Here is a 12,075-nt window from a genome sequence, read left to right as displayed (position 1 = left end):
TTGTTATTTCCATTACTTTATAGGGTAAATCAATACACATAAGGCTTGAGGGCTGAGACAAAACTTTCGGACATAAAAATAGTCAAGGCAGCAAATAAATACACATCAAAAAGAAAAATCAAACAGGGTCCAAAAGATACAGAGCTCCAATTCTTTGTTGCATATATATTTTTCAAAAACATTCCTCAAGTACCAACAAGAGAATGGGAGAATCTCTCCCTGTTTTAAACCACCCAGTTTTTAAATCAGTAGCCTGTACCATGTCTAATTAATGGGAACACCATTGGCACTTTCTATGTGAAAATACATGCTGTCATTTAAATTTTAGCTATATATTAGAAAATATTGGTTTTAGAATATATCTGAGTGACTTATTGACTTAAACTCAACTTTGTGCTGGCAATCAGAAAGCAACTGTTTTAGCAGTTGTTCTAAAATGAATTATAATCATTGTTATTTAAATTTAAACTAAATGTGAACAATTTATATGAAATTAAAGTTTCAAACCTTAGTTAAACAGGAAACCCACTTTGCATTGTTACTCAAGAGGCAACTTTTCTATCTCTAATAATTCCAAAAAGAGTAACCAGATTCCACTAATGGTTAAAATGATTTAAATAAATTGTATCCTTTACATGTTAAACCTTAAATGTTGAACTTTTCAAAACTGATATTTTTTAATTCGTAGATTAATCTGTATTTCAACATTACGCCATTGCTTAGGGTGGAACAACCTTTTATCATTTTTAATACGCTTCTAATTACATCGTTTTTTGCGCAAATTAGATCTCAATAATAGTTTTCTTATTGGTTTCTGTGTTGGGATGACGCATTATTTCCAATAGAGAAGTAAAGAAGTGTCTGCGATAAAAGTCTCCCCATGAGCTACACACCAAAAGCAAACAGACGTAAGCACTTGCTTATCTGTCCTGGATGTGCAGCAGGTTACCTTAGCTTCTCTCACCATGCATAAGCCTAACAAACCTCTGCTGCTGCAGGAACCGGGAGGCGGCCCGCCCACACCGACACCTGGACCAATCCGTGTCCTCATAGGAGGACAGAGCGTTTATTTGTCTCGTACGCCGCTGAAGTACGTACATCCAAAGGGAGGTGGGTGACCCTATCTAAATTTTTCATACGCTCTAATTTGAATGCGGTTTTTTTTTTTTTTTTTTTTATCAGAAACTATGAACCCATCCAGTCTTCGAAGGCTGTTTTCCGCTTGCGATGTAAACAAGTCCGGAAGGATCGAGTATGAGGACTTCACAGTGGTCTGCAGGGAGCTCAGCGTCCCGAACGCTGAGGTCCAAACTCTGTTCGATAAGTTCGGAGCTTGTGAGGACGGCTACATCGACTACAGCCGGTTTTCCTCCAGGTTTCAGGAGGTTTCGGAGACTCTCAACTTGGCGTCATTTGGCTCAGGAGCAACCCCGACTCCGTGGGAAGAGTTTGTGGACAGGATAGATGAGTTTACCCTCTCTGAAAGGTAAAGTCAATAACCGGACCGGAGTCTCACTTTGACCAGGATTTACATACCTGTGGCTACAGTGTTTTGCAGAATAATCCATATTCTTTCAACTTTTTTTTCACTTTTAATCGTGCTACAACCACACACTTTACTATCAGAGTAGTACATTAGAAAAAAAGACATGGCTTTAACATTTCACAAATACAAATCTAAAAAGTGTGGCGTGAACTTATGGGACAAAGATTCCTTGACAGGCTCAGATTCACTGAGCATCTGTTGAAATCAAATTTACAGTGGGATTTAGGTTTGGTCTTTGACATGACTATTCTTTATTATTCTTTGTTCTAAACCTTTCTAATTTAATTTTGTCTACATGTTTAGGCTCGAAGGTGAACTTCCAACCCCGTCTCAAGTCTGGGTTGGAAACGGGGTTTAAGCTTGTTTGTTTATAAATGCACATATTGCTCTTAATAACTTAAAAACAAAACTGTGTGAACCTTTATATCTGTCGCTACTGTTGCTTTTATGGACAATAAAAACTGGGCTTCTTTTCTATTGTAAAACATTTTTAGTATTTTTTTAAGACATTTTCTTCTAAGAGTTTCTTGTGTTTATCCCCATCTGTCTGACCATCTTCACTGTCCCTACTAAACAAAATGCATCCCCTCAGAATGATGGGTTATTGTTACCAGCATCATGCCATTGTGTTCTTTACTGTGCACTACAAAACACAATCTTGCCAAGTACCTTTGGTCCAGTATCTAGTGAAAATATCTTGGTGCACTTGAAATAAGAGAAAACTAGCTTACAAGTAACATTTCAGCAAGATGCATCAGCTTGATTAAGTCAATAATTCCTTAATACTGATGAAAAAGTACCGGTTCCAAACTCTAGCCCCATCTTTTCATTATCTTTGGGATAACCCTATGCTCATCAGTCTGTGATTATGATTTCAAAACATCGAAATGAGTCCATTCCAAAGTGTTAAAGACCTGTGTTACTTTAAAAAATAATGCAAAGGTGGTGGCGATGGTAAGAGTTTGTCCTGCATCATAGGGTGGTTAGAGGGCCGATGGCTCTGATCATGGCAGCCTGCAGGGAACTGCCATGGTTGGTGAATGACTGAATGTAGTGTGAAACACTTTTGGGGTCCTGTGGACTCGGTGAAGCACTATACAAGTACAGGCCATTTACCATTTTAAAGTCCTCTAAGTTTTGCATTTTTTTTATTTTGTGACTGTCAAAAGTTTTTCACCAAATAGCTTCTGTGGAAAGGATGAGACAAAACCTTGCATGTAATTTTCCTGAAAATAATCTGAAATAAAATCCGCTTATCTTTTCAATTCATTTAACTTCAATTAAGCATTTGATTAAAACATGGTTGTTGCAATGAGACTGCATTGATTTGGGAAAGATAAGCTTAAAGTTTGACCAAGCAATTAAATATGTCCTGGATGACAAGCAGATGTGTATTTTGAAAATGCAAACTTTTAATGAGACGCTTAGTAACAATTAGAAGTGAAAATTTGGGTTAGGACCCAATTACACATTTAAAAGAAGTTATTTGTCTACATACCACTTGTTGTTCCTCAGCCTTTCATTTATTTTGGGTGTTTGGTTGCCGTTTCCTTCTCATTGCTGTTTGTAAGTTTTTATTCTACCCCTTACAGTCTCAGGGAGCAGCTGGCTGACCTTTACCAGGTCATTCACTCCTCTGCAAACACAACTCTTCTGCAGGCGTATGAGGAAACCATCCACTCCCTTGTCAGTCTAAGCCTGGAAAACAAACTAACGAGTAAACAGTTGGAGACCAGTTTGAAGAGGTAAGAAAAATAATGCAAGTTTTCCATTGTGAGGTCAGTGAAGCGAGCCGTTGTCTTGGAAAATGAAAATAAACTAACATGTAGGTCATAAAGAGTTTCTGCTTGACTAATAAAGTCCTTTCTTGAGCCTCCAAAGATTGCTCGTAAAATCTCCACGAGGTCTCATCAGTTCAATGTATTGTGCAGCTCTAGTGCAAATTGGTTTTGCCTGTTAGAAATGATTTTTGTGTTTGTATCTGTTTATTTATGGAAATCAGAATGCATTTGTTAAATTAAAACTGCACAAAACATCCAAAAAATCCACCACATTGCTTTTCATCTTGTTTATACCTGGTGGATTAGCACCGTATTTCTTTTCCTTGTAATGCATTACAGCTTTTAAATGGTGATTGCTTCATTTGACGTTTTTTCTTAAAATAAAAAGTACTAAGTCAAATTTACTGAAAATCTGCTAAAAAAGCTTTTTAACTTGTTTTTTTTTTTTTTTTTTCTTATGGCTTCCTGAGGTTAACGTTTTTAGTAACAGTTTCTCAGTCATTTTTACCATGCTAAGCTCTTTAAATGTTAGTAGATAGCTTAGTTAATCTTGGAAAACATTTACTGAGACTATTGTGGAGTTTGTTTGTTCTTCCTTGTAACTTCTGGCTCTGTGAATAAATTCAGATTAATGCAGACTGATTGTCTCTGAGATCCTGTGATGCTGTTGCAGTTTACTGCGCCATCTGTCAGCTGGCTCATCAGGCTGCTACACTACAGCTTCTATCGTTTAGTATTTTGCTTTTTGAATGTTCCTTTAATTATTCTCTGGAGTATTCAGAAAAGATCTTGATTTGTGCTATTTGTTCAACATTTTTGCTTATGCCATTGGGCATTTAATCGGTACAAAATCCACTTTACCTCACATGAGGAAAAAGTGGTTTCAAACTTTTAACATTACAAAGTATACACAGTCAACATTACTAAAATAATTTTTTTAGAGAAATTAACTTGTAAGTTAGACTTAGCTTTATATCTTGGCGACAACTTTCAGATGCTAGAAGCTCTCTGTTGTGTAGTACAAATAGTAAAAATGTATAGTAGCCTAATTAATTTATCTAATAGTGATATGGGAAGAAGTGGAGAGAATCCACAGGCAAAACATGCAAACTCTTTGCAGAAAGACCCGTGCCCGGGATTTGAACCCAAGTCCTTCTTGCTGCAAAGCAAACGTTCAAACGCAACTTTTCAACTCCAAAAGAAACGTGTTAGTCAAATTAAGATGTTACTTTAAGTCCAACACTACCCAGACTATAAATAGTTTTGAGCTCAACTGTACAGCACTTTCAGTAACTTGTATCTTCCTTCTACTCATAAGGTTTGTATTGTTGGCAGTTTGCTAAACTAGCAGGCTTATACTAGTCATATTCCTTTCTGTTTTCTTAATATGACCTTTGTTCATAACATATCAAGTCCTAGTGGACTAAAATCTGCAGAAATGGTTTTCTTATGCTCAATAAATTTAAGGCACATGTCTGCTGTAACAGGAGCTACTGTATGCCTTGGCTGAGCAGGTCACATCACTGTAACTGATCTAATCTGTTGTTGTCTCATCTGCAAAGCTGGTTGGGGAAAACGAGATTTGTTAGATCTGACGTACACAATGCACACATTCCCCGTTTAACAGTGTTTCTCTGTGCAGTAGGATAGGAAAGGGTAAAAGTTAGTTGTTTTTTTTTTTGCTTAGTAAATCAAAATTGAAATGAACATTTAATTGACTGCACCGTCCTAAGCTACAGGTGCCCAGCACATCAAATTTTGCAGTATTAAATCCATACTTAATCATATTTATTTGTGTAACACATTTCAGTAGCATGTCTGTTCAAAGTTCTTTACATAGTGAGAACCTAAAATACATCATAAACAGACATAGTCAACAGTTGTGAAAACAAATGTTACATTTTGTGTACTGCCACTGTTAAAACAATCAACGCACATCAAATATGTTATTTGGTGCATAATAAAGTAGAAGTATTATGGTTCAAAGGCAACTCTAAACAGATGACTTTTAATTAACTCGACATTTCCAGTTTTCTGGAAACTGTCTGAGATTTGATTTGCATAGAAGCTGAATACCGCTTGCACTTGCATGTATGTGGTTATCAGAAATTGTGTTTAACTTTTTTCAACAGCGCATTCACTCTGTCTGTTTGAAAGAGTCAATAAACTTTCACTCTGCATATTTAACATTGCAAAATTTACTGTAAGTGAGGCAGGAGTTGCAGATGTAATCCTGTATGGCAGGTTGTGCCTCTATTGGCAAAGAGGAAATCTGGCTTGGCCTGAATCCTTCATGCCTTGTGATCGCTCTCTCAGCAATCACACTCGTCGGATACTAGCTTTACAGTTCAGTTTGCTTCTTCTACCAAAAATGCAGCTACATGCATTCAGGAGACGGGTATAGTGATTTTTCTGCCCACCCTGCCTGAGCTCTCTCTCAGGTTGAGTTGGTGCACAGTATGAGATGGGTGACATTCCTTCACTTAAGGAAGCAGGAAGCTTTAAATACACTGCCCTGCCCGGTTATTTAGGCTTTATAAGAAGCATGTCTCTATTGTGTTTTAAAGGTGTCTGGCAAAGTCTTTCCTCATTTGTGCGCTGAGCTAATGAATGTGTGTGTGTGTGGGGGGGGAAAGATCAGCACATTTTTACAAAACTCTGTCCCTCCCTTGTCTCTGGTTGGTTTTGTGTGAGGGTTGCTTTGAGTAGAGTAATCAAGTGTGAAGTTTTGACTGAGCAGACGTGTGGACCTGGGCTCTGGTTATGCAGTTGTGAGCCTGCAGTTCCAACCCGTCTTGTCCACTTTTGTTAAAACAGAGCTGAGGAGTTAAATACCAGTCGGCTGGCAGAGCTGGAGGACGACATTCAGCAACAGTTAGCCCGAGCAGAGGGGCGGGCCAGAGACGAGGTGAGTGCCATATGTACAATCTTTTCCTTTGATACTCCTTTATATGAAGAAAATTAAAGTCATAAACTCATGCATAATGAGTTAATGTTGCATTCCGGCTGAGACAAAAAGCTTGTTTTTTGTTGTTGTTTTTTTAACCAGCACCACCTACATGGCTGTGGTGAAGTCAACAGGTTATGTGTCTTTCTCACAAAGAGGCTCTGTAACGTCAGATGAAAGCCCCACTTCACGCTCTTAGCCGGCCTGCACCTCTGACTGCTTTGGTTTCATGTTTGCAGGAGCGAAAGAAAATGGAAGGAATCATAGCAACCATGCAGAGGAAACATAACGATGAGATTGCAGATCTGCATGCCACAGCTGATCAACTGTTAATGGTAGGCCTGTCACAGAAAAACGCATATGCCTTTTTTTTTCTCCAATTCTGTGTTTTCCCTTTAACAACTAGGACAACAAATTCCATCCGAGACAGTCTAATGCATTCAATGTTTGTTTTTCAGCCTGTCACACACATCTGAAACACATACGCATTATTTTCTAAAACCTGTAAAATAAATGCTGCAGGTTCTTTTGAAACAGACTTTAAATACTATGCTATTGTATGGGGATTTTAAGTGGAAGTAGAATCATCTGTAATGACACAAATTGTCTCAGATCAGAAGAGACTAAAGGACTTACTTTGCTAGGTACTGCACAAAAACTTGGAGAAGTGCCCATTCATCATAACCAATCTGAAAGAAATACACAACAGTTGATAATATTACTTTTTTTTTTTTTAACTATATTGGAACTAACATAAGCCTTTTCTGAAACTACTCGGGCAATAATAAAACACAAAGTGCTTATGTTTTAACACAGCAGCTGTCTGTGGAAGTGCTTGCTACTTTTGTCCTGTAGATGGCCACAGTTGACAGTAAACACAAATAAAGACACCAGCTCTTCCTTGTAAGCAGGATTACTGGTTAATGCTGCTCACAGTGATGAGTAGAATGTGTGGGCTCTTTAATTTCAAGAGATTTATTTTAAATTTAAGCCAAACATGTGTTTGAGGAAATCCGTAAACAGCAATCCCACACTTCATTGTTACTTCAATATGTTGGACTTACAAGTAATGGTGCCTAGTATATACAATTCAAATTTTCCCTCATTCTCCTCCTTTTTGTAGTATTTCACAATATGTGAAATGCTAAATAAAACTGGTAGCAAAGTACAGAACAGAAACGTGTTTCAGCTGTCTAATGAAATGTTTATGTGGCTTTAATTTGGAGAACCAGGAGAGCTCTGAACTAAACCACGCAAAAGACGAGGTGATCAAACTGAACAAGCAGATCAGTGATCTCTTGCAGGTAAGGAACTCTAGATTCCAAGTCAGTTATATCACATGCACTTTGGGTTAAATTGCTTATACTGCGTCTTTGTGCAGGAAAATGAGCAGTTGCGAAGTTCTCTGGTGCAAAACCAGACAAACATGGCTGTACTCCATTCTGAGCTGGACAAGCTGAAGAACATGCTTGGAGAGCAGAAAGCCCAGCATGAAAGGTAAAGTTTTTTGTTTTTTTTTCTGGTTCAACTAATACATTTTGTTCCATTGCTTTATGAAATGAAAGTGTGTAATTTTTTTTTTTTCACAGAGAAACAGAAGTATTAAAAAAGATGGTGACAGAATATCAGTCGTACTCCAACCATATTCAGATCCTCCAGTAAGTCCACCTTGATCATATTTATTGTTTTGGATGGCCTAATGAAGAATGCAAAAAAAATTGGATGATTATTATTGTATTATTATTGTATAGAATAGATAAGATTTAGATACCAAAGGTCAACAATAGTGTGGATCTTAAAGTCTGTGAAAAAGTCACGATGTGCAGAAGATCAGAGAGATGTGGAGGTACAAAGTTGTGACGAGACCTGAAACGGAGAGGAAGAAATTTAAAATCAACGCAGTAATTCACAGAAGGCTCATATAGTTCTTTGTGGACAGAATTAATATGCTTATTGGGGGGGGGGAAATGACCCAGGCAGCTGTATTCTGTATCATTTGGAGTCTATGGAGATTTTTTGTGATAAACCACTCAAGTCACTTAAGCTCTATTTGAGTCCAGACAAATATTGCCAAATACTTTTGGCAATATAGTGCTGGCTGTTATTTGTATAATATTGAAATGTAGGTCTGAGACTGAGTCACTCCAATCCAACGTCTGTTTATACACGAAGAGCATCTTTGTGCTGTATAAGATTGGTTTCTGCTCTTCTTGTTGATCTGTTTAGAGTGAATATGTGGCTGTAAGGTGTGCCCTTACCAGCTTGTTTGTACAGCAGGTAGTCTATTTGACAGGCTCTCTTGGTGTGTGTGTGCTACATTAGTGGTTCTTGTGATTATTCTGAAAACAAGTAAGCATTTTGTAGTAAATGCTTACTGAAATCTGTTATGTTTGTATTGATGTGTAATGAAGGCACTTGACAAAATATAATGTATACTCGTTTTCTCAAAACTTCTGTGTCTTCAGACACAGAAGTCAATAATTAAATGAACTTTAAACTGTTTTGTTGCTGAAATAAAGTTGATTGTTTTATTTAAAAAAGGGACAAGCTGGACTTGTTTTGTAACGGGCTGCTAATGAGCCTATGTGATATTGTAACTCAAATCCATAAGAAGAAAAAAATGACAATCAAATGCCAAAATAACGACATTGGAAGAAATGAAACCTAAAGAGAAATTACAGAATGGGGAACAACTTAATGTTTTCCTGAAGGAACTGTGTGAATATTAACTATATGCTCTTGTACTTTCTTGAACACATCATCAGGGAAATGAACAAGAAGCTTTATGACAGTAATGACGGACTGCGCTCAGCTTTAGCCAGTCAGATGGTTGCAGCTAAAAGGAGGGTGAGTTCCTTGTTTGCTCGGCTATGTTTCCTCATACCTGCTGGCATTGTCAGAAAGAACCTCGATGTTCTACTAAGTGCACAAGTAAAATAAAATGTTTCTAATCCACTAAACAGCTGTCTCCTCAAGACGAAATCCCTGCCAGGAGAATGAAACCTATTCGACAGAGCACACTCAATCATGGCAGGTAGATGGAGTTCCTGTGCTCACCTGCATGACGACTCGGATTGATCACTGGGAAGATCAATTGTCGCAACAATAATATGATGTGTGTGTGTGTGTTTGTGCAGATCCGAGCAGAACCCCAGCATCTCCCGCGTGTCCACCTGGGCTGACCGGTACCTGGACAGCAGCATGCCAATGGACACGGTTGAGAGCTCAGCCAGCGACTATGACACTGACGACAGCATTAGCTCTGTGGAAACCGTGCACCACAGTTACTCGTCCATCCCGTCAGACGTAGAGGTGAGGGGGGGGAAAACGGAGCAGGATCGATTAAAAATGGCAACAGAACCTTTTAAAATGATATTTATTTTGGCTGTTGCAGATATCAGATGTCCGGTCCGAGGCTGCAGTCTCTGTAGCTCCCAGTCAAACCAGCTCCATTGCTTCATCCCTGCGAAAACGCCTGTCTGCCTTTCCCACCAAGGTTAAAAAAAAAAAGCTTGGATTCATGATATCTTACAAACAGGCAACAACATGGACATAGACAAATTTGTTGGAATTCAAATTAATTAAATAAATTCAAATTTCATTAGTGCAGGAGTTATCGCGTACCTTTTTGGTAACTTTTTTTCTCGCCCTCTTTATGTTCTGCTACATGTTGTAATAAGACAGTCATTGGCCAGTGGCTAAAAGAAAAGGGTCTTACTTAGTAGTTGTGTGTTACTAATTAGGAATTCACAGAATCTTTGATCCAGCTATAGAAATAATGAATTAATACATTTAATTATTTATTTATTGGATCCATATGTGATCTCGTATTCATCATTTTGTTTGTGACTCTCTTTACAGCGGGTAGGGGACGACGTCACAGTGACAGAAGGACCTTCACCAGTGTACCGTGTTGTTTTAGCAGGAGACGCAGGAGCTGGAAAGTCCAGTTTTCTGTTGCGGTTGACACTCAATGAATTTAGAGCAGACATTCAGACAACGTTGGGTAGGTAACAGAAAATATGTTGCCTTCACATACACAAGTGTTATTTTTTTTACTTGCAAACACACTGGAAAGGCCCTGAAAAAGGAGTCTGTGTTGTATTATTTTATCCAGAGAGATGCTACCTGCTTCACTTCTTCCCATCTGATCCATTTTTTTAAGAAATGTATTAAAAAATTAATGTCACAGCTGTGAATTCCTGACTTCAGATATTTCAACATGATACATTTCTGCACCCAGGTATTGATTTCCAGATGAAGAAGATGCAGGTGGACGGAGAGACAATGAATCTGCAGATATGGGACACGGCCGGTCAGGAAAGGTACACCGCTTCCTAGAAAGAAGTTTTATCAAGATGGTAGCGACTTGGAAAAAAAATGGATTGCATCACTGTAAATGTGTAAACATTGGCTCAGTGAAAGGTGCACTTTGCTTAAAGAGAGCTGTGCTTCCTTTTACTGTAGGTTCCGTAGCATTGCCAAGTCCTTTTTCCGTAAAGCTCACGGAGTCCTGCTGCTTTATGATGTTACCTCAGAAAAGAGCTTTCTAAATGTCAGAGAGTGGATAGATCAAATTCAGGTAACCACGGCTCTGATGAGACATTAAATACATTTCACAGATGGTTGTAATACGTACTGTACGTCTCCTTCTGTTTTTTTTTTTTTTTTCCTTTTTTTTTTTAAGGAGTCCGCAGATGAAAAAATTCCCTTTTGTGTTGTTGGAAACAAGGTGGACCTCCGGGAACAACTTCCTGAAGGAAGCTGCGTTTGCAGCTCACACGGAGAAAAGCTGGCCCAGGTGTTACTTTCACCACATGGATGATTGTTTTATAAAGATGTTCAGCCCTTGAGGTGTCAGAGTAAACGGTCTGCAGTCGGGAACGTTGACGCTTTGCTTTGTCTTCGCTTTGCAGGCGTACGGCGCCATGTTCTGTGAGACGAGTGCCAAAGAAGGAACCAACATTGTTGAAGCTGTGCTTCATCTAGCACGGTAAGAAAGTTGCCTGCAAAAATGCCTGTTTTAAAAGTAATTGCAGCATGCTGAGATGCGCATGTGTCTTTCTTTATGTTTCTACAGAGAAATAAAGAAAAATGGCAAATTGAGGTGGGAGTCAGACTCTCGGATCATATTGAACGAGACCCTCCAGAAGAAGGTTGTTAAAGGTTGCTGTGGACTGTAAACCTGAGGACAGAACAATGAAGAATATTGTGCTGCTTGTCTCTCAAAAAGGAACAACATTAAGCTTGTTTACTTTTGTTTTTACTTTATTCTATTTCACCTCTTAACTGTAAACATAGTGAAGGGTTACTCTTTGGTCAAAATGAAGGTTTTTGTAGTAAACTGCACATGTACAAATACAAATTCACATCATGTATTTTACTGAAAATATTTAAGCTTTTATATTTATTTGGAAATGGATAATTATTATTACCAGAATTAGTATTTAGCCTGAATATATTTAATAATTTTTAGGAGTTTGTCAAATGTTTGTTTAAATCTCCCTTTGGAATCGGGACTGTAATGCTAACAGAGATGTAATTGTTTAGGATTACATTTACCAACATCTCCTTCAATATTTTATGGTAAAATATATTTTAACATATAAACTTTGTGGAGCATTGATCAAATGTATTTTACTTAGGTTTTTTTTTTTTTTTTACACTTTTTAAAGCATCTTTGTAAGCAAAAATAAAGGCAATCCCTTCCCCAAATAAAACTGACTGCAAATAACTTTTAAAAACTTATCAACTGACTCTCTTCTAAAAATCCACTTTTCAGTAAAAACATTCAAAGCTCA

The 12,075-nt window shown here is 37.9% G+C and overlaps 1 protein-coding gene across 3 annotated transcripts; it reads left to right on the top strand.

The window, feature by feature from the left end:
- The first annotated feature begins 710 nt into the window (after positions 1-710).
- rasef2 (RAS and EF-hand domain containing 2) lies at positions 711-11,540 on the top strand. Of its 3 annotated transcripts, XM_008412343.3 has the most exons (18): positions 771-1,090; positions 1,183-1,486; positions 3,139-3,291; positions 6,145-6,235; positions 6,514-6,609; positions 7,501-7,578; positions 7,656-7,771; positions 7,864-7,932; positions 9,040-9,121; positions 9,238-9,308; positions 9,412-9,586; positions 9,669-9,770; positions 10,136-10,280; positions 10,518-10,599; positions 10,742-10,856; positions 10,962-11,075; positions 11,191-11,267; positions 11,355-11,540. In XM_008412343.3, the coding sequence occupies exons 2-18, from the start codon at positions 1,188-1,190 to the stop codon at positions 11,455-11,457; spliced, it is 1,968 nt and encodes a 655-aa protein (XP_008410565.1). In that variant the 5' UTR covers positions 771-1,090; positions 1,183-1,187; the 3' UTR covers positions 11,458-11,540. The 3 variants fall into 3 exon arrangements, with proteins under 3 accessions (XP_008410566.2, XP_008410565.1, XP_081464324.1); XM_008412344.3 differs by having other exon boundaries at positions 711-1,486; positions 7,507-7,578; XM_081608198.1 differs by having other exon boundaries at positions 771-1,486.
- Positions 11,541-12,075: the final 535 nt, after the last annotated feature.

Source organism: Poecilia reticulata, chromosome 6, assembly GCF_904066995.2.
Source record: "Poecilia reticulata chromosome 6, P_reticulata-male-v2, whole genome shotgun sequence".
Taxonomy (NCBI): domain Eukaryota; kingdom Metazoa; phylum Chordata; class Actinopteri; order Cyprinodontiformes; family Poeciliidae; genus Poecilia; species Poecilia reticulata.
Note: the sequence above shows the minus strand (reverse complement) of the source record. Positions and strands in the feature narration are given on the sequence as shown.

Bases quoted from the DNA above. Each gene is read 5' to 3' on its own strand.
- rasef2 (XM_081608198.1), top strand. From the start codon at position 1,152: ATGCGGTTTTTTTTTTTTTTTTTTTTATCAGAAACTATGAACCCATCC. The intron at 6,236-6,513 runs GTGAGTGCCATA...TCATGTTTGCAG, and splicing joins AGGGGCGGGCCAGAGACGAG to GAGCGAAAGAAAATGGAAGG. The intron at 9,771-10,135 runs GTTAAAAAAAAA...CTCTCTTTACAG, and splicing joins TGTCTGCCTTTCCCACCAAG to CGGGTAGGGGACGACGTCAC.